Genomic DNA, 22,261 nt, shown 5'->3' on the forward strand with positions numbered 1-22,261 from the left:
TTTTGGGGATGTCCTGCGACGCTCCAGCCCCAGGGCGCCTCTGAGCCTGCCTGGTCTCCTCTTGCCCCAGCTTGGTGAACAACTACATGATCTGGAACCTGGTGCGGAAGACAAGCTCCTTCCTCGATCAGCGCTTTCAGGACGCCGACGAGAAGTTCATGGAAGTCATGTACGGGACCAAGAAGGTGAGCCTGTGATGTGCATTCCCATTCAAGTGCTGACCACCTACTGTGTGCCAGGTCCTGGGCTGGGGGCTGGTGCGACCACCGTACCCTCCAGGGCCGTGGAACTCGTGAGGGAGGTAGAAAAAGGCAGAGAATGAAGAGGGCGCCTAAAGGGTTTGCCCAGCTGTCCCTGGGCTCAGAGCCAGCGGGGGGTGGACAGAAGCTTCCAGGAAGAGGTGATTACACCAAGTCTTAGAGATTAAAGAGGAGTTTTAGCGACTTAGCTGATTTATAGCAAAAGGAAGCTTCTGTTCTCTCCTTTCTGACTCCTCCTTGGTGGCGATGATGATAAATGCTTCCTTGTACAACTCGTGTGATCTTCACATACTGTGAGGTGGGTACCATCATCATTCCCTTTTACATAAGGGTGCCCCCAGTACTGCTTCTTCGGACACAGAGAGATGGCTGTGTGGAGTGTGCACCTGCAGTGTTGCTCACCCACCGGGGTCCAGATAAGCAAACTGAGGCTCAGGGCGGTAAAGGGATTTCCCAAGTCACCCGGCAAGGAAACAGCCAAGCTCAAGTTCAGAGCTAGGTCTGGATGATGAGGACTCTTCAGCCCTTTCAGCTACTCACTAATGACAATGATAATAATAGAAGATATTGTTATCAGATGTTTGCCTTTTATAGGCATTATCTCACCAAGTTCCTACAATAGCTCTGTATGCTAGGAATTATTCTCGTTGTCCCATTTTACAGATGAGGAAACCGAGGCTCAGTGAGGGGAGGGGACTTGTCCAAAGTTGCACAGCTCGTCAGTGGCGAGTGGGCTCTCAAACCCAGCACCTCAGATTCCACAGCCCAGACCCCCAAGTCTGCACCACTCAGCCTCTGCTCTGAGGAACCAGAAGTCAAAACTGAGCCTCCTGGGGGTCGCCAGGGCCTGGGGGTGGTGGGGGCGGAGGGCAATGGGGAGTTGTTTAATGGATATAGAGTTTCAGATTTGTAAGATGGAAAGTTCTGGAGATTGGTTGCACAACAGTGTAAATACACTTAACACCACTGAACTCAACACTGAAAGTGGTTAGGATGGTAAATCTTACATACATTTTACCACGATTATAAATAGGCAGATGGATCCATGGAGCTCCTCCCTGGGGCCAGGCTCCAAGTGTGGGGTGCTGCTCTGACTAATGAGATGCTGAGGGCTGGTGGGGCACAGGGCAGGGCAGCTGGGAGACCCCCGAGGCAGGACGCTCTGAGCCAGGGGTCGCTGGATGCCCCAGGGCTGAGAGGCAGATGCTGCTGCTCATCCGTTCCTTATTCTCCAGCCCTCCCCAACCCCCACCATGGCTGCTTCTGGGCCCAGGCCAGGCCCGTCCAGTTGTGTTCAGCACACCTCAAAGCCTCGTCCCCGCCGTGTGACCGTAGGTAGTCCTTGTACCTCTCTGAGCCTCAGTGTCCTCATCTGTTGTGTGGGATCATCCCTGACCTCATCTCAGAGGACCTTTGGGAATGGCCTCCATTCGGGAAAAGACTTTTAGTTTGTCAAGCCGTGCAGAGCATCCAGTTGCCCATCCTTGTAGGGAGGGAACGTAACTTAAGGAAGCAGCATGGAATTTTGGGTCAGAAGATCTGAGTTTGAAATGCTTCTTCTAAGCACACAGCCTTGGGCAAGTCACTTAATGGAGCAGGGGCCTCAGCCTTCCCGTCTGTGAAAAGGGGCAACTAATCCCCGCCCTGCTTACCAGACGGTCGTCTCGCATTACACGAGGGGACCCCGCAAAGTCTGTTCTAAGGGCTGCAGCACGCCACGCCAGCCGCTGGTCGTCAGTTACCATCCATTTACAATTTGAGAGTTCCCGGGGGAGGACGGCGCCTCCGCTGGGAAACCCCTCTCCCCCACTCTGATCTTAGAGCTCCTTGTGTGACAGTGAAGAAGAGGGAAAAATACGGCCAGTGCAGGGTGGACGAGGCTGGCCGGCCACCTACTCCTTGTCCCCGCCTTGGCTCATAGCTCAGCCCTGAGAGGAGTGCTCCCTGATGCTTGCTTCTTGCTCGGACTTTTCTCGTCGTCCTGTAGCCCCTGCAGGGACTTCATGACTTGGAGGCAGCGAGCGTGGCCTTTTGGAGGGAAGACAGTGGATTCCAACTTCCTGGGTTCAGATCCCACCTCAGCCACTTACTCTCTGGGTGATCCCTTTGGGCAAGTGCTTTAACTGCTCAGTGCCTCAGTTTCTTTATCTGCAAAAAGAAGCATGAGAGTCCCTGCCTCGTAGGGTTATCAGGAGGATTCCATGGGAGAGGGCCCATCACACGCTCAATAAACATGTGCCACTATGGCTGCCATTGCTGTTACGTGTCCACCTCTCCCGCTGTGCGTTCTGGGCTTCCCCTACGGAGCCGTTTGAGAGCGAGGCCCGCGCACCATTCGTCTCTAGATTCTGAAGCCCTCGCACAGTCAGGGTGCAGAGGAGCTGCTCAGAGCACTGGATTCATGAATTAATGAACGCATGCGTGAACGAATGGGTTTGTCCAGAGAATCTCCTGGGAAGACAATGAAGAAGGATAGGTCCATAATCCGGCCTCACAGGCTGGAGCCGCCATGGGGCCCAGGGGTTAGAATCCCCCGGTCATGACCTTCTGCCGGGTCGGCCTCTCCAGATCCCGGTGCAGCCTGTGTCCAGCCGCAGGCTTCACAGCTGAGGAAGGGCGGGTGGGGTCGGGGGAAGGGGAGGGTATTCAAGTGGACACATGGTGGGAAGCTTAAAAGAACGTGAGCAACTAGCTAGAGAAGGCTGAGTGCCTTTCCTTCTCCCTTTCTGCCTTCTTGCCTGGAAGAAATGTTTTTAAGGTGCAGTTTACATACGATAAACGTGTACGTTAAGTACACAGTTCAGTGAGATTTGACAAATGAAATCGCCATATAACCACGACCCCATCAAGACAGAGAACATTTCCATCCGCTATTTACCCAGCATCCTCTGAGCGGGAGTTTCCTCGTGCTGCTCTCCCACCGGGCCCCTACCCTGCCCCCCGAGGTGGGTGTGGATGGGAGTAGACAGATCATACGCCACGTGCTCGTTTGTGTCAGGCTTCTCTTGCTCAACATAATGTCTGCGAAATCCATCCATGTTGCGGGTGTCAGGCTTTCTTTCCTTTTTGTTGTCAAGTGGTGTGCTGTTGTATAAAAATACCCCATTTTGGGGCCGGCCCGGTGGCGCAGCGGTTAAGTTTGCACGTTCTGCTTCAGCGGCCCGGGGTTCGCCGATTCGGATCCCAGGTGCAGACATGGCACCGCTTGGCAAGCCATGCTGTGGTAGGCATCCCACATATAAAGTAGAGGAAGATGGGCAGGGATGTTAGCTCAGGGCCAGTCTTCCTCAGCAAAAAGAGGAGGATTGGCAGCAGATGTTAGGTCAGGGCTAATCTTCCTCAAAAAAAACCCCCGTTGTGTATCCGTCTGCCCATTGACGGGCATTTGGGTGTTTCCATGGAGGGCTGTTGCGAAGTGGGCTGCCCTCTGCCGCAGGGGGTTTACCACCTGTTCCGCAGGGTTAAGGGCTGGGCTTCCTCTGCAGCACGAGGCATTTCCGTGAGCAGGGCCTGCACTGGTGGTCACACGTACTGTCCACGGCGAGCTGTCTGGGGCTGAAACTAGCTGGGGTGCTTGCCTCTGGGAGGCTGCAGCCCCACGGGGCGCCTGTCTCCAGCTCGCACAGAGGCATCCTAGGGGCTAAGGGGCTGGAGGGTGAGACCAGGGACGGACAAAGGCGGCAAAGTCCCGCAGTGTTGCCATGGCAGTTCTTTCTCCGGGAGACTTTAAATGGGGTTGGGGTCCTGGCCCTCTGAAGGTTTTCCTGTTGCTCGGGGGTAGACAAGGCAACTTCCCAAGGTTCTTTGCCACCAGGCTTCTTAGCCTCCTCTAGGAGGCCTGACAAGGTTGGGGTGGGAGCAGAGGGTGTGGGGTCAGGCATGGCTGAGCTCTGGTCACTCTGGGCCCCTGCACCAGTGACTTCCCCGGGCTGTCCCCGTTTCCTCATCTGTCAGGGCCCGTCGTCCCGGCCTCACAGGCTCATTGTGATGGCTCCATAGGATACTGTTTGTGAAGCGCTGTGCACAGAGCCTGGCATTCAGGAAATAGTTGATGGCGGTGATGAGCGATATTCCGTGGCCTCTTGGTCCACTGCCTAAAATAACTTCCACTGGGTCAGGAAAGGTCTCCCTGAAGTTCTGGAAGGGAGCCCGGGCGCCAGCTGGTGCCACCTCCCAGACTGACAGGGGTCGGGAAGGACGGGGCTGAGTAACCCTCTCGCTTGTTTCCAGACCTGTCTTCCTCGCTGGAAGTTTTGCGTGAGTGACACAGAAAACAACCTGGGCTTTGCCCTGGGCCCCATGTTTGTCAAAGCCACCTTCGCTGAGGACAGCAAAAACATAGTAAGTGCCTCCCCTGTGGACATAGGCTGTGACGTTGTGCCCACGATGGCCCCTTGTGAACTTGACAGCCCACACTCTGGTCTGCGCTGGACTTTCCCTCCTCCGGGCCAGGCTCCAGCCTCAACTCAGAGGTCCCTTTTTCTAAAGCCTTGGATAACGTGAGTTATTCGGAACAGCTACTGTTGAGTGCCAGGCACTCTGTCTGTTCCCGTTTAATCCTCACCACAGCCCGGCAAGGTTATTTCAGCCATCTCCGCCTCAAGGAGGTGAAGGACCCGGCAAGACCATGTTGGCAGAGCAGCTCTGGCCTAGAGGGTGACATTTTTTCCTACCCCGTGGGTGACAGGTTTATTCTGGACGGGCAGAGGAACATCATGCTAAGCCCGTGGAGACAGCCAGGCTTCAACCACTTCCCGGTTTGGTGACTTGGGACAATATTCTCACCTCCCCCATAACGTAGAGGTGGAAGCTCCATCCCGCAGCAGGAGATTAAATGAGATACTACACATAAAGAGCGCCTGGCACAAAACAAGGGCCCGATAAATGGTAGCTGTTATATTGTTACAGTGTTTATTATTAATATTCTATACGTAGTATCTGCAGTGGAAGTTAGCAAACCAAGACTCAGATCTGTCGTGAGACTTGCCTGTTAGCGGCTGATGCAGAATCTGAGTTGAGTTCTGCTGGCCGCCAGCCCCTGTGCTCTTTCTGCTGCGTGATTCCACCGTCCCTGGCTCTCGAATCTTCGGCCTCCAGGTCTGCCGTGATATTACTGCCCTTGAGAGCAGCTGTTCATGTCCAGCCTGAACAGAGCATTTCGGAGACTGCTCCTCAGAACTCCAATTCTCTGGATTTTAAAGCCATTCCATCAAAAAGGAATTCTGTGGCTCGCTAAGTCTGGGAAAGGCTATGTATTCTAGTTCTTTTGGGAAAAAATTGTAGCACGTGTTACACATAAAGGCTCTGAAAAGGCCGCAGGGAATAGGTTTTTCCGACGTTCCCAAAGCTTGTCCTAAGTGTATTTGCCCATGAGCCCTGTTTACGGAAGTCCAGGCTTGGCCTGCAGGGCATGAGTGGTCTGAGGACCAGGCTGGGAGAGCCTGGCTGGGGCTCCCCTTCTTAGTCTGCACCTGGGGGCCTGAGGCTTTGAGCCAGGACCTGAGCTCAGCCGCTGGCCTGGCGTTATCTTTCTGCACGGGGCGCCCAGTGCATTTAGGCAGGTCCAGTGCCCCGACCTGACTGTCAGCCTCTGTCCCCTCAGGCTAGCGAGATCATCCTGGAGATCAAGAAGGCGTTTGAGGAGAGCCTGAGCACCCTGAAGTGGATGGATGAAGATACTCGGAAGTCAGCCAAGGAGAAGGTGAGGCTCGCCAGGGACTGAAGGGGGTGGCTGAGCACAGAGGCAGCAGCCACAGATGGAGGAGGGTGGATGAGGGAGAGGCTAGTTATATGTGGTGAGCACAGCAAGGATGCTGTCCTGCCTTCAGGGGGCGGACAGTCCGGCAGGATGGAGGAACGGCCTTGAACACAGGATCGTGTTAATGACTGTGTGAAAGCAAACCGTGCTGAGTGTGTGAGGGCAGGTGCAGGGAGACGTGACGAAGGATCTGGTGCAGCCCAGTGGGGTGGTGGCCAGAGAAGGCTTCCCTTGGGAAGTGACATTTAAGCAGGGAGCCAAAGGATAAGCAGTGCAAGAGAGGAATCTTTCCAGAAAGATGTGAAAGCCGTGAGGTGGGAGGAGCCTGGCCCTGTTTCCCTTTGGCCCAGAGCCTGAGCCTGGCGCGCACAGAGCTGGGGCCAGCCCTGCCAACCTTGCTGGGTGCTCACCGTCCTCTGTGTCTCTTTTGTCCAGGCGGATGCAATCTACAACATGATAGGCTACCCCAACTTTATCATGGACCCCAAGGAGCTTGACAAAGTGTTCAACGACGTGAGTGGCTCCCACCCTGCCCCCTTGCATTCCCCAATGCCCATGGGGGTCCCCACCTGGAAAAGGACAAAGGCAGATTGGGACCAGATGGGATGCTGGAGGCACCATAACTGTCGAGACATCTTGAGATGCTGTGGTGTGGGGTTTGGGGGTGGATCAGGCACGAGGAAGCTGTTTGCTGCTCCTTCCTCTCCTGGGCCAGCTGGAGGCCTCTGCCTCCCTGGAGCCACCGGCAGCCGGTACCAGCAACATGCCCCGTTGGAAGTGGTCAGCTCCGTTATGAGTGGGAGATGACGGAGGTAACCAATCCTAGCAGGTGCGGAGAGAACTGGCGCCCCTGAAACATCAGGGGTGCAGTAAAGAGTAGAGCCCCTCATGCCACCGCCTCCTTCCCAGCCCCCAGAGTCGCCTCCTACCCCCAGACGCCTCCCTCACCCTCCCGGGGAAACCTTCGCATTTGCACCTCGAAATGCTGATGGAAAAGAGGAGGAGGCGTGAATCCTAGATGCGAGTTTCAGCTTCATTAGGCAGCAGGGGTGCTTGGTACATCCCTGGGGGTAGGGCTCTTGGCAAATCAGTTTTAAATGGATTGTGCTTCTGCCCCCAAAGGTAAAGTTTCACATCTTCTTGTGATAGAAATTTGTGAATTCAGGCATTTTATAATAACCTCTCATTATGGTTATATTTAAAACCTAAGAATATTAAAATTACTTGAGAATATGGGACACATACTGCAGCCTTTTTCCTTGAGAATCATTTAAGATGCCCCAGGGTGTCATGATGTAGACCAGGGGCTCCTGGAGGAAGCCCAGCAGAGCCCACAGGATCAGAGTCCTGTCCCCGAGGGCCCAGCGTTCTCCCAGAGCCCTGACGAGAAGCCAGAAAGGTCTTGAGTGGATCTAAGGGAGAACCTTGCACCTGAGAAGAACCAAAGGGCTGGGCGGAGTGGGTGGTGATGTGCAATGAGGCCTGTCCCCGGATGTTTCAGAGATAGGTCCCGCCTTGATTTATGAGATCTGTGCTGTCCCGTGTGGTAGCTACAAGCCTTAGATGGCTATTTAACTAACTAATTTCTAAATTAAAATTACTTTAAACTGAGAGTCACACTATCCACATTTGAAATACTCAGTAGCCCCATGGGGCTGGTGTCTACCATAGTGGACAACACAGGCATAGTGCGTGTCCGTCATCACAGAAGGTTCTGCTGGAGATAGTTCCTGCCTGAGGTCCGTGCAGCCCTGTGACACTGTGGGTGTTGGGCGGCGGAGGCTCTTAGCATGTCTTTGAAGGGGAGAGGGTGCCAGGCCCCCGCAGGGTGAGGACCTAGGGAAGAGCCAAACCCGCAGCCCCGAGCCCTCCATTCCAGCCTCTGACCCGCGGACCAGACCTTTAACCTGCGGGGTCTTGGTTCGCTCAGTTTTAGAAGAAGGGGTTTGCACTCGAGGATCCAAGGTGCCTCCCGGGTGCACGGGCCCTGATCCTGGACTTTGCTCTTTCTTGTCAAGTACACCGCGGTTCCGGACCTCTACTTCGAGAACGCCATGCGGTTTTTCAACTTCTCCTGGAGAGTCACTGCCGACCAGCTCCGGAAAGCTCCCAACAGAGATCAGTGAGTCCCGGGCCTCGCAAGGAAGGCACGTGGGGGCGCTCGGGGCTGAGCTCGCCGGCGCCGCACCGCTGACCACATGCCGGATGTAACTGTCAGAAGGGCCCCTGAGGAGTGGGTCCTGTTGTTATCCCACTTTTCAGATGAGGAAACCAAAGACCAAGAAAGTGTTGCCCAGCCAGGAGCTGGGATCAGCTCGAGTCTGTTTGCCCCGGCACCCAGCCCTCGGGCAGAGTGGTCTGGCCTCTAGAGTCGAGCAGACCTGGCATCAATCCAGCTCTGCCGCTTCAACCTCCGAAGCCTTTGCGTCCTTATCTGCGGATGGGATGGGAGGAGCCGGTTCGTGGGTGGCTGTGACAGTCCAGTGCGAGAACTTCTGGGGAGTGTCTGGCACGGAGGGGGCCCCGGGCTGGTTTCCCGTAATTCCGCACTGACAGGAGTGGCGGGTTCTCAGACACAGTTCCCCCACAGAGGCGAGATTCTGGGTGGGCTTCTGACAGCCGTGGTTCCCGAACCTCCCTGCACAGTAGAACTCTGCGGAATTTTTGTTTTAAATGCAGCATCCTGGCCTGTGCCCAGACCCTCTTAAATCAAAATAATCTGGAGTGAGACCTGATATCTATTTTTTCAACAGTCTCCTCAGAAAACTCCGGTATGGTCAACCCAGTACTAGTTCTCAGACTAAGCTCCCTCCTGCTTAGAACGGTTTGGGAATAAATCTCACCAAAAGGTGAGGGCAACTTCTCTTTGCCTCTGGCGCCCCCTCGTGGAAAACATGGGTTTGACCATCTCTGTTTCTTCTAAGTTTCTGGTCTTCAACCAGAGTACCCCCTAAACGCACACGAAGGCAGTATTTTATCTCCAAAATAGGGCACAGGTACTGCCACAGCTTCTGAATTTCCCTGAAGTCTTTTAGTTTTTCATTTAAATTTTGTCTCCTATTAATATATCCATGATTATTTAAATATAAATATGATGTTTTAAATTCCTCAATATCTTCCCATGGCTTCAGGCGCCTTTTAACACATCTCTGTGGGGCACACCTGGAGGAGACAGAGTGACTGTCCAGGCTCTTGGAGAAAATGTCCCTTCTGTCTCGGTCCACTCCTCACTGGCCTTCCCCTCCACACCAGAAAAATAATTGAGAGGCCAAATGTTTCCTTACTATATACCATCAGGGTCCCTTCTACACTCTTAAAAAATTATTGGACCCCAAAGAGCTTTTTGTTTGTGGAGGTTATATCAATTTTTATGCAAATTCTATGAAAAAGAACTATTTTTTTTAAAAGTTTAGGGGCTGGCCCCATGGCCGAGTGGTTAAGTTCACGTGTTCCGCTCAGTGACCCAGGATTTTGCTGATTCGGATCCTGGGCATGGACATGGCACCACTCGCCAGGCCACGCTGAGGCGGCATCCCACATGCCACAACTAGAAGGACCCACAACTAAAAACAATATATACAACAATGTACTGGGGGACTTTGGGGAGAAAAAGCAGGAAAAAAAAAAAAAAGAGGCAACAGTTGTTAGCTTAGGCTCCAATCTTTAAAGAAAAAAAAGTTTCGTGAGAAGAGAGGTATTGTTTTACTTTTTGCAAATCTCTTTAATGTCTGACTTAACAGAAGACAGCTGGATTCTCAGGCCTGCTTCTGCATTCCATCTGTTGCAGTGTGTTATTTTGAAATACTTAGCAAAACTATCTTTATACAGATATGCAGTTGTAACATGGAGGAATAGTTTAATAGTCTTTTCTGATACTTGTGCATTTTTCACTGATACTACACCAAAACTCAACAAGGCATAATTTCTTAAAGATTCATTGCACTGTGGAATCTGAAACCATATCCGTGAACTTTTCCTACTCTCTTAAAATCCCTCCATCTGTCTTGCCCTTTGAACGGGTCTTGTACCTATGCGTGATTTTGTAACACCATGCCTTGGTCATTTGGAAAACAGTGGCTCACTGAGTTTTCCGTATCTTCCAAATAATGACCCTGTCATTAGACCATATCCAAAAAAAAAAATCCACATTTGTTAATATCACCGCTGACCTCCTGAGAAGAGTCTTTAAGTGTTGGAAAGTACAGTTCAGTTTGTGGTGATCGATACCAGTTTTTCAGAATTTTACTTTTTGCTTGAAACTTCAAATTTTCTTGAAACCTCGAATTTTTATCATTGGCAACCAATGGTGTCAGTTGTTTCCCTTGAGGTGATGAGCTCAATTTATTCATTTTCAAGAAAATGCCTGCCAGAGACCCCAGTCCGAAATGCCATAGTTTGTCAGTCACCCCCTCAGGGGCAAAGGATGTTCCCTGAAAAAGGCCGAAGTGCTTATGTGTCCTTCCCATTTGGTCGCACTGAATATTAAAAGACTCATACTTGAGGGCCTGGATTCAATGAAATTAATAATGATGCTACGTCATCAAGGATGTCCTTAAGTGACAATGGACACTTCACCTTTTTTTCTGGTGAAGAACACGGTGACCACAAGAATAATTGGTGCCACTGCTGATTCAGCTGAGGCTCTGCCATTTTTACCCACTGTGGCTTTTACACCATCAGTGCAGACATCAACATGGTGGGAAAGACAAATAACATGTTAACATTATTATGAAAATAGACCTTGCAGACCCCCTGATAGGGAATTGAGGACCCCCCTCCCCAGGTGTCCACAGACCCACTTTAAGAACTGCTGATCGATACATTTTGAGCCTAGACGGTGGAGACTTTTCAATATATGTGGTCCATCTTGCTCTTTGTAAGAGCCTCTGGATTCCATTGTGCGGTGTGACATCAGATTTCACCGATCCCTTCTTTATAGACATTTGAGTGTTTTCTAGTTTTCCCCTCTCAAAGACAGTGCTGCTGTGGATTTCTTGCATGTGGGTGCACTTGGGCCTAGAGTCAAGGGGAGTCACATTTTTAAGGCTCTTGATAGCCTCCAGCTGCGCTGCCCCACGCGCCTCCCCAAGCCATGCCTGACCTTTCACGTGTGTGTTGCTTGCAGGTGGAGCATGACCCCACCCATGGTGAACGCTTACTACTCGCCCACCAAGAACGAGATTGTGTTTCCGGCCGGGATCCTGCAGGCCCCGTTCTACACCCGCTCTTCACCCAAGTAGGATGCTCCTGGAGCTGCCGCCCCATCGCCTTTCCCCACCCCTCTGCGGACCCCCAGCCCGGCCCAGCCCTACGGCCCACAGCTGAACACGTGATCAAGCCAGTCTCACTGACTGCTCTCTGCCCCACCGGCCCAGGCGGCTTGAGACTTGCAGAGAAGCTGCAGGGGGAACCACGTCCTCACTCGCTGTGCTTCCTCTGCACAGTGGGAACTTGGGGCGTGTTGTGGAGTCAAGAGCCGTCTATGGGGGGAGGCCCCTCTAACAATGTTTGAGAATAGTCACAGCTGGGGTGGTGGGGGGTGGCACACTGTCCGGGAAATGAAATCCACACGAGCCTGGATTTGAATCCCAGGTCTGCTCTTTGCTGACTGTGTGGCCCCTGGGCAGAGTGATTGAACCGGTCCAAGCCTTGGGTGGCTCACTTACAGAGTCGGTTAATAACGCCGCACTCTTCTGAGATGACCGAAGAGGACAGCGCAGGTCTGTGGGGCATCTAGCACAGTGCTTTGCGTGCAGGGGGCCCAGGCTGACCCCAGCCAACTCACCCAGACTCTGACTGGCTTCAGGGGCCTGGCTGGAGGCTCAGGCTGCGGCTATGTCCCCACAGAGCCCTGAGGGACTCTGCTGTGTCTCTAGGCCCAGGAAGTGATGGTCTCTCCCCTTGAGGCATCACCTTCCCCTCTGTGTCTTCCCCTCCAGGGCCTTAAACTTTGGTGGCATCGGTGTCGTCGTGGGCCATGAGCTGACTCATGCTTTTGATGATCAAGGTACAGCATCCTCAGGATCCCCTTCAGACAGAGCCCATCAGCTTCCTGGCCCCACTGCTTCGGCTTTTGCTCCCTTCACGTCCAAGGGTCTTAGCCTTAGAGACAGAAGGATCTGGGTTCAAATCCTGGCCCAGCCACCTGCCGTTGTGTGAACTTTAGCAAGTCCCATCATTTCTCCACGCCTCTGTTTTCTTGTCTGTACAATGGGCACAGTGGAGCACCCTGCTCCTGGAAGGTGTCCAGTACTTAGGGGTGGATATTTTTTGTAGTCAGTGGGGAGTGTACATTTCTCCACTACTCCAGAGACTTCTCTTGTCTGACCTCAGTCAGAGGAGTTGAAGTTAGTCCCCTCACCAGCTAATGTCCAGAATCCTCAGTGCCTCCTGCCTTGGAAACCCCAAGGCTGAGAAGGAGGAGGTGAGACCTTGGAGGCCGGGGCCCGTCCCCTGACCCTGGCGCTGCCAGCTCTGTATACCCCTTGCGGGACTCCAGGCAGAGGCCCTTGGCCAGCATGCATCGCATTCCTCCATCTCCTCTGCCCCCACCTGGATTGGCTCATTCATCCAGCTCCTTCACGCTCAGACCAGCATCAGCTCCCCAGTGCCGGTCGGAAGACGGGTGGACGGCCACCTGAATCCAGTCTCCCCGGGAGGAGTCAGCAGCGGCTGGCCCCGGCCCTGCCTCTTCTTCCCCTTGACCCAACGCTTCCCTCGGACCCTGCAGGGAGGGAGTATGACAAGGATGGGAACCTCCGGCCCTGGTGGAAGAACTCGTCCGTGGAGGCCTTCAAGCAGCAGACCGAGTGCATGGTGGGGCAGTACGGCAACTACAGCGTGAACGGGGAGCCGGTGAACGGCCGGCACACGCTCGGGGAGAACATCGCCGACAACGGGGGCCTCAAGGCGGCCTATCGGGTGAGAGGCCCCTCCCCACACGCCCCGGGCCCAGGTCTGGCTCCTCAGACACGCGGCAGCCAGCTGCGGCCTCTCCGTGAGCTCTGGTTTCCTCATCCGTGAGATGGGTGGAGTGAGGACCGGGTGAGGGGGTGGCTGTGAAGGCACCTCGCACAGATCGGTGGAGAGAAGGCATTCGACCCTCAAGTCCGGCCCGACTGAGAGCCACAGGGGAGACCTCGGGCTGGCCGCACCTAAAGACCTGCCTGTTCTTACCTTTGCAGGGGAAGCCACACCCATTCAGGCAGCAGGGGCCCGAGATGCAAGGGAGGGGTCACTGGTCATGGAGCCAGTTGTGGGTTCAAATACTGGTCTGGGGGGGACGCAGCCATTTGTTTCCAGATTGTGGCTGCTTTCACACCACAGCGTCAGGCTGAGTAGTTGCAGCAGAGCCCGTGTAACCTCTGAAAGACTTACCCTCGGGCCCTTGACAGAGAAGTTCGCCAGCCCCTGCTTTCTAACGATGAGTGAAGCTGCTATGTCAACTCTGAGTTTGAGTCAAGGAGACTAGTTAGAAAACTACTGTGAGGTTGTCCAGGCAAGAGATGGGATGGAGCAATGGGAAGTATGAGAGAAATGGTCAGATTTGGGGTTGTTTGCTTTGACTGAAAGAGAAGAATCAAAGAAAATTTTAGGGTTCAGGCCTGAGTACCTAGGTGGGGTGGGTGATACACCCAGAAGCCAGTCCCTGCCCCGACAGGGTGGAAATTCTGAGATCTCCCACACTAGCCCCCGTCGCCACCCTGCCTACTCTTGTGTCATGGGACCCCTGAGCTTTGCTTTCTCCCCTCCCAGGCCTACCAGAACTGGGTGAAGAAGAACGGGGCTGAGCAGACCTTGCCCACCCTGGGTCTCACCAATAACCAGCTCTTCTTCCTGGGCTTTGCGCAGGTGAGTTCATGAGGACAAAGCCAAACTCAGGCAAATTCTGCCATCTTGATGTTCCAGGAGCCCCGAGAGCCAAAAGGCAAGTTCCCCTCAAATTAGGAGCCTCCTAGCTCATTGGACCATCCACAGGGCATTTACCCTGTAAGAAAGTGAACTTCCTGTCACTTGAGAGAGTCAAGGAAGGGTGAAGAATGCTATTAAAAGGATTCCTGCATCAGGTAGATGAGAGGACAAGGTGATCGCTAATGGCCTTCTGGTTCTGGAGTTCTGGAAATTTCTCAGATTCAAGATGCTCCAGGTTGGGGCCAGCCTGGTTAAGTGCGCATGTTCCAGGTTGGGGCGTGCAGCGGTTAAGTGCACATATTCCGCTTCAGTGGCCCAGGGTTCCCCGGTTCAGATCCGGGGTGCAGACCTGTACACTGCTTGGCAAGCCATGTTGTAGCAGGTGTCCCACATATAAAGTAGAGGAAGATGGGTATGGATGTTAGCTCAGGGCCAGTCTTCCTCAGAAAAAGAAAAGAAAAGATTTTTAGATGCCCCAAGTTGTCCTTTGAGCTGCATTCAGCTTATAGCCTTCTGTTGGCACCCAGAGCTACCAGGCCATTGGGTAGTTTGTTCTGCACAGGATGTGAGTGATCTGGACTCAATCTGAGGTTTCCAAACTGGTTTGGGGGCCGAATCCCTTGGTCAGATGAAGTCTAACCCAGGTGCCTGGGACAGACAGGGACACTGCTCTGGCTGCGGGAACGCAGTTAGAAACACTGGTAGTGGATGCTAGGATGGGGACACACCAGCCCCCTTTTCTTTCTTACCCACTTAGCAGGCCCTCCTGATACCCTAGGGTCTCAGAACCAGGTGGGGCCTCATTCCCCTGCTACTGTGGATGAGGCCTATCTGGCGGCCTCAGGACCCCACAGTGACCCTTGCCTCTCCCTTGTTGCCCTCACAAAGGTCTGGTGCTCCGTCCGCACGCCCGAGAGCTCCCATGAAGGCCTCATCACCGATCCCCACAGCCCCTCCCGCTTCCGGGTCATTGGCTCCATCTCCAACTCCAGGGAGTTCTCGGAACACTTCCAGTGCCCGCCCGGCTCCCCTATGAACCCCCATCACAAGTGTGAAGTCTGGTGAGGAGCGAAGCACCAAGAGCCAGGATGGAGGAGGGGGAGGGGCCGAGGACAAGCCCCAGGGGGCGCCCAACAAGGCTGCGCCTCCATCCGGTGTCCAGGGCATCGCCCAGCCCCCTTGGCCACCTGGGGCCCCCTTCCCGGCACTGGAGGGTTTTCAGCTGGAACTGAGCCTGCGATGTGGGTTCTCAACATAATCCGAGGTTTGATCCCCTGTGAAGACCCTGTCATCCCAGGCACACGTGCGTCACCTCTAACGGGCATTTGGGTTTCAGGCTGGTTGTTCGCCAGGCCTGGGCCCCCCGCCGACAAGGGCAGTGGGACACAGCCCCCTGCCCACATCCAGCGCCAGATACACCACAAATACCACTGTGTCAAATGCTTTAAAGATATATTTTTGGGGAAACTATTTTTTAAACATGTGGAATACACTGGAAATCTTCAGGGAAATAATGCATTTAAAACACTTTTTTTTTTAAGGAAAGGATTGGTATATTTATTATGTTCTGTTTTTCTAAATGACCTGTGGACAAGGGAAGCCCCACTGACTTAGCCCCTCTCGTCCTCACTCGCTGCAAGGTGGGGCTGAGGCAGGGTCCCCAGCCGCTGAGTGGGTCCCCCGAGAGCTGCCTCAGTCCTTGGGATATGCAGTTTCAGCCCGGTCACCTGGTTCTGCCGCCACCTGGAGCAGAGAGGAGAGGCGTGGAGGCCGGGCAGGGGAAGGGGCCAGCTCGAGGATGCCAAACTCATTGGCAACCCCCTCTCAGCATGCCTGCGTCTGTCCCCAGAGTCCAAAGTGGGAACCTCAGCAAGGAAGGTCTGATCCCCAGAGTCTCTGCTGGGGACTGATAGCTGAGGCAGAGAGGCCAGGCCAGGGTCCTCAAACCTAGTCTGGGGCTCTCGAGCACCCTGGATCCGGACCACGGGAGCCCTGCGAGGCTGAGACCCCCCCCCGAAGATATACTCCGCCGTGCCGGGGGTGTCCTCTTTCCGTCCCTCTTCTTTTGGCTACCCCATGTCTATCCTGGGGGCCTGCTCCCTCTGCAGCAGTCCCCCCATCCCAGCCACGTCAGGGTCTCCCTTGCTGACCCTCTCCCCAGAGGAAAGAGAAAAGAGAAAAGAGCTGTGCTCCCCTACGCAGCTCAAATCCTCCCTGTGGGCTCCATCCTCCGCCCCCCGGCCTGGGCCTGGCTCCCGGGACCGCGACAGCTCACCCTCCGTTTTCTAGTGCCTTATGTGAAGCTGTGGCCCTGGGCTCAACCCCAAGGAGGCACTCCCCCACCCCCGGGGCTCCCTGGCCTCCTCGGTGAATCCTCCAAGGGTCCTGACTGTAACAAAGGCCATACCCCCTGCTCCCAGTGCCCACAGAGCTGCCTCTCACAGCAGCCCAGGAGCTGTGGCCTGCAGGTCAGCGGCACCCAGGTCAGGAGTCTGAGGAGCCCCTGAGCTTTCGCTGGCCTCCGTCCCACTCTCAGCCCCTTGGGTTACATTAAGACAATACTTGTAGCTAGATGGGCTCTTCTTCTTGGGGGATGTTTTCAGCCCTGGGAGGCTGTGGGGGGAAGGTTCCCCCAACCTGGTCAGTCTGATCTGTGCTGTCAGGGGACCAGCAATGTTGTCCCCTCCCTGAGGTCACAGTTCAGGGGCTCCCCCAGGTGGAGCTAATTGTAGCCCTACTCTGGTCCTCTGGGGGAAGCAGGCACCTGTGACTGAGGCAGGAGCAGCCCATGCCCGCCATGGTGCTCCCATCTCAGCAGGCCAGACCCCCGGCCAGCCCCCACTGCCACAGTGCACTTGCATCACCCAGGAAGCCAGACTCCTCCTTGCCAGAGAGGAGCAGACAGCTCAGCCACTGCCTCACCCACCTTCACATCAGCCCCAGAGCTGGGGCAGGGGCAGTGGAGGTGGGCTCCAGATAAGGCCGTGGTCCCCCAAGCAGCAGGCCTAGTGGCTCTTCAGAGGAAAGGTAGGACCAGAGCCAGAGAAGGAGCTAGGGGCAGGAGCCCGCCACACGCACCTTGCCACATAGAGGTAGCTTTCCCAGTCCTGGACCCTGCCCGGCCTGCTCTCCCCCGACCCTCCTTCCCCGTGGAGGGTCACAGCCTCCAGAGTGTCGGTCTGCACCATACTGGGACCTCCCAGCCAGAAGCAAGCGTCCTAGGGCTGAGGGTCCAGCCAGAGGGAACAGAGGCTGCGCTCGCTGCTTCAGGAGGGGGAGGGGGAGGGGGGCGGGGAGAGGAAGGCGCAGGCCCAGCAGGGATGGAAGCAAAGGAAGCGTCCCCCGCTACCCCTACCCTTCCAGAGCTTCGAAAAGGCTGAGGGATGGGCCGCTGCCTTCCGAGAGACCCCTCCCCTTAGAGCCAGAGGCATAGGGCTGGCTTCTCTGTGGGTCCATGAATGTGGGTTTGGAGCTGGGAATCTATTTTTTGTATTATTATGTTCTGTGCTACTGTAGTTTTGGTGGGGCACTATTGTAACTGTAATAAAGTACTTGTACCAAGGGCCGTGTGACTGAGTGTGTGGCCTCCGAGGGTGGCGTGTCTGTGGGGATCTGGGAGGGCCCTCGGCCAGCACAGAGCTGCCCACCGTAGCGTTGTCAGGGCTGGCTGCACCTCCTCCCCAGAGCAGGGGCCTTGGATCCTGACAAATGCCAGGAGGTTCCTCTGCCTGTGCCCAGCTTCCCTCATCCATGTGCTCGTGTGCGCACCCCCTGCTGGTGAGAGCAGTGCACGTCACCAAGCGGCCTCTCGGTAAAAGTAATTTTTCCCTTATCTTGGAGCAAAGGGTGTGGGCAGAGGGTTTCCAGGGCTCAGGGGTTTGGGGGTCAGGCAGGAGTATGGAAATTCAAAGAGGTTCTAGGAAGAGTCCCTGACACAGACTCACGCCTCTTCCTGGGTTTTGCATATGTTCTTTCCTCTGCCTAGAGTGCTCTTTCCTGACTTCTCTGCCTGAAAAACTCCTACCCATCCTTCAATGCCCAGCTCAGCATTACCTCCTCTAGGAAGCTCTTACTGACTTCCAGTCCAGATTAGGGGGCTCACACAGGCATCCCTCTCCTACGCGAGTGTGTTAGTGCCAGGGCTGTGGAACAAAGTACCACAGTCTGGGCTTGCTTACACAACAGAAGTTTATTGTGTCACAGTTCTGGGGGCTGGAAGTCTGAGATCAAGGTGTCAGCAGAGTTGGTTCCTTCTGAGGGATGTGAGGAAGAATCTGTTCCAGGCCCCTCGCCTAGCTTCTGGTGGCTTGCTGGCCATCTTCGGCGCTATTTGGCTTGTAGAAGCACTCCTGCGCTCTGCCTTCGTCTTCACTTGGTGTTCTCCCCGTGTCATGTCTGTCTCTGTGTCCACATTCTCACCCTTTGTGTAAGAACACCAGTCCTATTAGATTAGGGCCCACATCTGCAGTGACCCTATACGGTCACATTCTGAGATAATGGGGTTACTACTTCAACATATGAATTTTGAGGGGACACAATTCAACCCATAACACAGAAGTTCCAGCTCTCTAGGCTATGGAGGTGCCTGCACCGTCCCAGCAGCCCAGTGCCTGGCACAGGACCAGGCACATTGTGGGCTCAGTGACGGCTGGGTAAGTGGATGGATGGGTGGAAGGACAGCTGGAGGGACAGATAGCCACGAGTAATATATGATCGAGGGGACCATCCCCACATACACCAATGACAGAGAGAAAGAGCCCTGTGGGCTGGGGTGACCAGACAAGATGTCCAGCTGAGCCTTAACTAACGGGGGAGTGGTGGCCTAGGTAAGCACCCACTCAAGGAGCTCTTGCCTTGCTTTAAAGGAGTAAGTAATTCCTCTTAGACTCAGTTTCTCTAGCTATAAAATGGACAGTGGGCTCTCTCTTCTCTTTGTTGTGACCCACAAATATTGGGGAGATTGTGAGGGTGCTTGAGACAATGACGCACTTTGAGCTCCTCAGAATGTTCACACTAGGTGTCTTCCTGCCCCCAGGTGTGCGTGAGCCCATGGCCCCCAGCATCTCTCACCTGCACAGCTCAGCCCCTTCCCCTCCAACTGCTGTCCTCAGAAGAGCAAGCTCTTTAAAGACTGTGTCACGCCCCGTCACCAGCTCCCCACTGCACGCACTGGACCCTGCTCAGCCTGCCCCCCACCAGAGCTCCCCTCCCCACTTGGAGCCTCCTTTCTGCACCTTGAACAGCCCAAGCCTTTTGCTGCCTGTCCTTCAGATTGGAATGTTCTCCACACACCCTTACCAATGAATGAATACAAGGATTTTTTTTTTTAAAGCTTCCACATATGCATGCCTACTGTGAGTTGGGCTGTGTGCTGTGTGCTTTATCTTTTTTTAAAGACTTTTATTATTTTTTTTCCTTTTTCTCCCCAAAGCCCCCCGGTACATAGTTGCATATTCTTCATTGTGGGTCCTTCTAGTTGTGGCATGTGGGACGCCGCCTCAGTGTGGTTTGATGAGCAGTGTCATGTCCGCACCCAGGATTCGAACCAACGAAACACTGGGCTGCCTGCAGCAGAGCACGCGAACTTAACCACTCGGCCACCGGGGCCAGCCCTTTTTTTAAAGATTTTTATTATTGCTGTGTGCTTTACGCACATGCTCTCTGAATGCTCACAGCCATTTTCTGAGAGGGTATGTTATCACCCAGGGCACAGGGGGCAGTGGCAGAGCTGGGTTCTGAGCCCAGGCTGCCAGCAAGGAGCTCCTTGGGAAGACATGAGAGGCTGCTAAGGACAGTGACAGCGCCGGGGACCACACGCGCGCGCACACACGCACAGGCTGAAGGTGCAGAAGGGAGGCATCATTTTCGCCCCCCGCAGAGGCCTGTCTTCCCGACACTCCCCCTTTCCCAATGACCGAGTGAACGGGCGCCTTCCTCTTCCCTGCGCTGAGCCCTGGGGCCTCTCTCTCCTCCCCCCCCCTTGTTAGTAATAGAGCCTCCTCACCCGAAGCATGCCCCCCTCCCCAGGCCGGAATTAAAACCCCAGCCTGGCCCTCCAGGAATTTACCCTACAGCTGAGACAGAAACGCACGCAAGACGCAACTTGAGAACGACTGGAAAATGTATGCAACCTATAATAATAATACTTGTGAAAGCAAAAGGGTTCAGCAGAGGCTCTCTGGCGTTGAGGAACTGCAGAGGGAGGGGTTAGAGAAGATTCTAAACTCTCAGCGTTGGTGAGGATGAAGGGAACTGGGCACTGTCACCCACTGTGAGGACCAGTTTCAGTGTTACTGAATTTAAAATGCATTTACCAGGACTTCCAGGCTTGGAGGACAATGGTGGCTCCCTAATTTCTAATCTCCCTGCTCACCTTCCCCCCAAAAGAATGTAAATCAACAAAAAGAGGAAATAAAACCACCTGTGAACCTCGAATTACCTGAAGTAGAGACATAATCCAAATTCCAACAGAGCTCCCACTGCCTGCAGCTGCAAACCTGTGGGAGCAGAGAGCGACGGAGAGGAGGTTTGAGAGAGAGCGTGAAAAACAGGAGCAGAGCGCGGTGATCTCAGATGAGCCACAGACAAAATCACTTTCTCAATGTCCAACACCAAGTGCTGAAATACGAAAACAGTTTGGGCAGAACAGCCACTCACAGCACCACCAACAGGGAAGAGTCTGGAAAGAGTGGAAGGGGCAGCATTGCTTCTTGGGGAGAATCAGGCACACAGAGCAAGGGTGGGCCTCCTTGTAGATGTGGTAGTGAAGGAAAGGGGATGAAGAATCTTAAGAAACAAAGGAGAAGGGCCGGCCCCGTGGCCAGGTGGTTAAGTTCGCGCTCCGCTTCAGCGGCCCAGGGTTTCGCCAGTTCGGATCCTGGGCGCGGACATGACACCGCTCATCAGGCCATGCTGAGGCGGCATCCCACATGCTACAACTAGAAAGACCCACACTAAAATATACAACTATGTACTGGGGGGCTTTGGGAGAAAAAAATAAATAAAATCTTAAAAAAAAAAAAACAACGAAGGAGAAATAAGAAAAGCCAACTTCCCCCTCCAACACACATACCATTCATAAAGGATGCTGATCAGGGACAGCGTCGGGTGTGCTGGAATGAAGAATGCTGTCCTTGAGTGAATGGGGTGGAAGAAGGCGGAACACACGCACTCAAAACTACCGTTACAGGGAAAAAAGAAGAGAAATGCAAATCAGAGCATTTTGACTGATCAGAATTCTCCCCCAAAACCAAGCATAGAGCTGAAGACAACTATAACACAACACTCCAAACTGAATTAAATATCCTCAAATAAGCACTTGGAGATGTGGACAAATACCTCACATCAGAAATACAAAAACAAATAACAGAAAGAGACTGGAAAAAAGAAAGAAATGAAGTGAGAATTGATCGCAGACAAGAAATAACAAAATAGTATCATAAATAGAGATTAAACTGAAAGACACCTAAGGAAGAATAGATTCCAATGAAAACTTAATAAAGGACATTGAAGAAAAGCACAAAATAAACAAAAAAATGAAAATTAGATGAAGAAGTAAAAATGGTCAGAGAGAAAGTGACTGAAATAGAAGATACACAAAGAGTTAACATTTAAAACTGAAATCCAACATGCCGGTCTGGGGCTGGTGGCATAGTGATTAAGTTTGCTTGCTCTCCTTCGGAGGCCCAGGGTTCGCTGGTTCGGATCCCGGGCATGGACCTACACACCACTCATCAAGCCATGCTGTGGCAGCATCCCACATACAAAATAGAGGAGAATTGGCACAGATGTTAGCTCGGGGCCAAACTTCCTCAAGCAAAAAGAGGAAGGTTGGCAATGGGTGTTAGTTAGCTCAGGGCCAATCTTCTGCACCAAAAAAATAATAATAATAATAATAATAAAAAAACTGGAATCCAGGAAGACTTTCTAGAAATAAAAGAAGACTTGGATCTCTACATCAAATGGCTCACTGGGTACTATGTAAATTAACACTGAGTGATCAACTCCAAGATAGATGCTAGTAAAGCTCTTGGACTTTAAAGATAGAAAATCCTCAGGGCCCCCAAGCAAAAATACAGAATAACTTATAAAGGCAACAGAATTAGACAGACATCAGACTTTTTAAAAGATAACGTACATTATATGAGGCACCTAGAATAGGCAAATTCATAGAGACAGAAAATAGAATAGAGATCACCAGGAGCAGGGGGAGGGAGAGAGGGGGTTGTTCGATAGATACAGGGTTTTTGTTGGGGATGATGAAAATGTTCTGCATATAGGAAATATTTTGGGTGGTGGTGGTTACACAACATTGTGAATGTATTTAAGGCCA

At 53.4% G+C, this 22,261-nt stretch overlaps 1 protein-coding gene across 7 annotated transcripts in view; it reads left to right on the top strand.

Annotated features, from left to right (window-relative positions):
• Nucleotides 1-17,491, top strand: part of ECE1 (endothelin converting enzyme 1) — a 101,695-nt gene extending 84,204 nt beyond the window's left edge. For all 7 annotated transcript variants that reach the window (XM_046663317.1, XM_046663318.1, XM_046663313.1 and 4 more), the window contains 10 exons: nt 71-185; nt 4,491-4,601; nt 5,863-5,961; nt 6,454-6,531; nt 8,037-8,140; nt 11,144-11,254; nt 11,958-12,025; nt 12,749-12,939; nt 13,774-13,869; nt 14,818-17,491. In XM_046663317.1, the coding sequence (XP_046519273.1) occupies nt 71-185; nt 4,491-4,601; nt 5,863-5,961; nt 6,454-6,531; nt 8,037-8,140; nt 11,144-11,254; nt 11,958-12,025; nt 12,749-12,939; nt 13,774-13,869; nt 14,818-14,994 (1,150 nt within the window). In that variant the 3' untranslated portion in view covers nt 14,995-17,491. The remainder of the gene's footprint in view (nt 1-70; nt 186-4,490; nt 4,602-5,862; nt 5,962-6,453; nt 6,532-8,036; nt 8,141-11,143; nt 11,255-11,957; nt 12,026-12,748; nt 12,940-13,773; nt 13,870-14,817) is intronic.
• Nucleotides 17,492-22,261: the final 4,770 nt, after the last annotated feature.

This window comes from Equus quagga, chromosome 5, assembly GCF_021613505.1.
Source record: "Equus quagga isolate Etosha38 chromosome 5, UCLA_HA_Equagga_1.0, whole genome shotgun sequence".
Taxonomy (NCBI): Eukaryota; Metazoa; Chordata; class Mammalia; order Perissodactyla; family Equidae; genus Equus; species Equus quagga.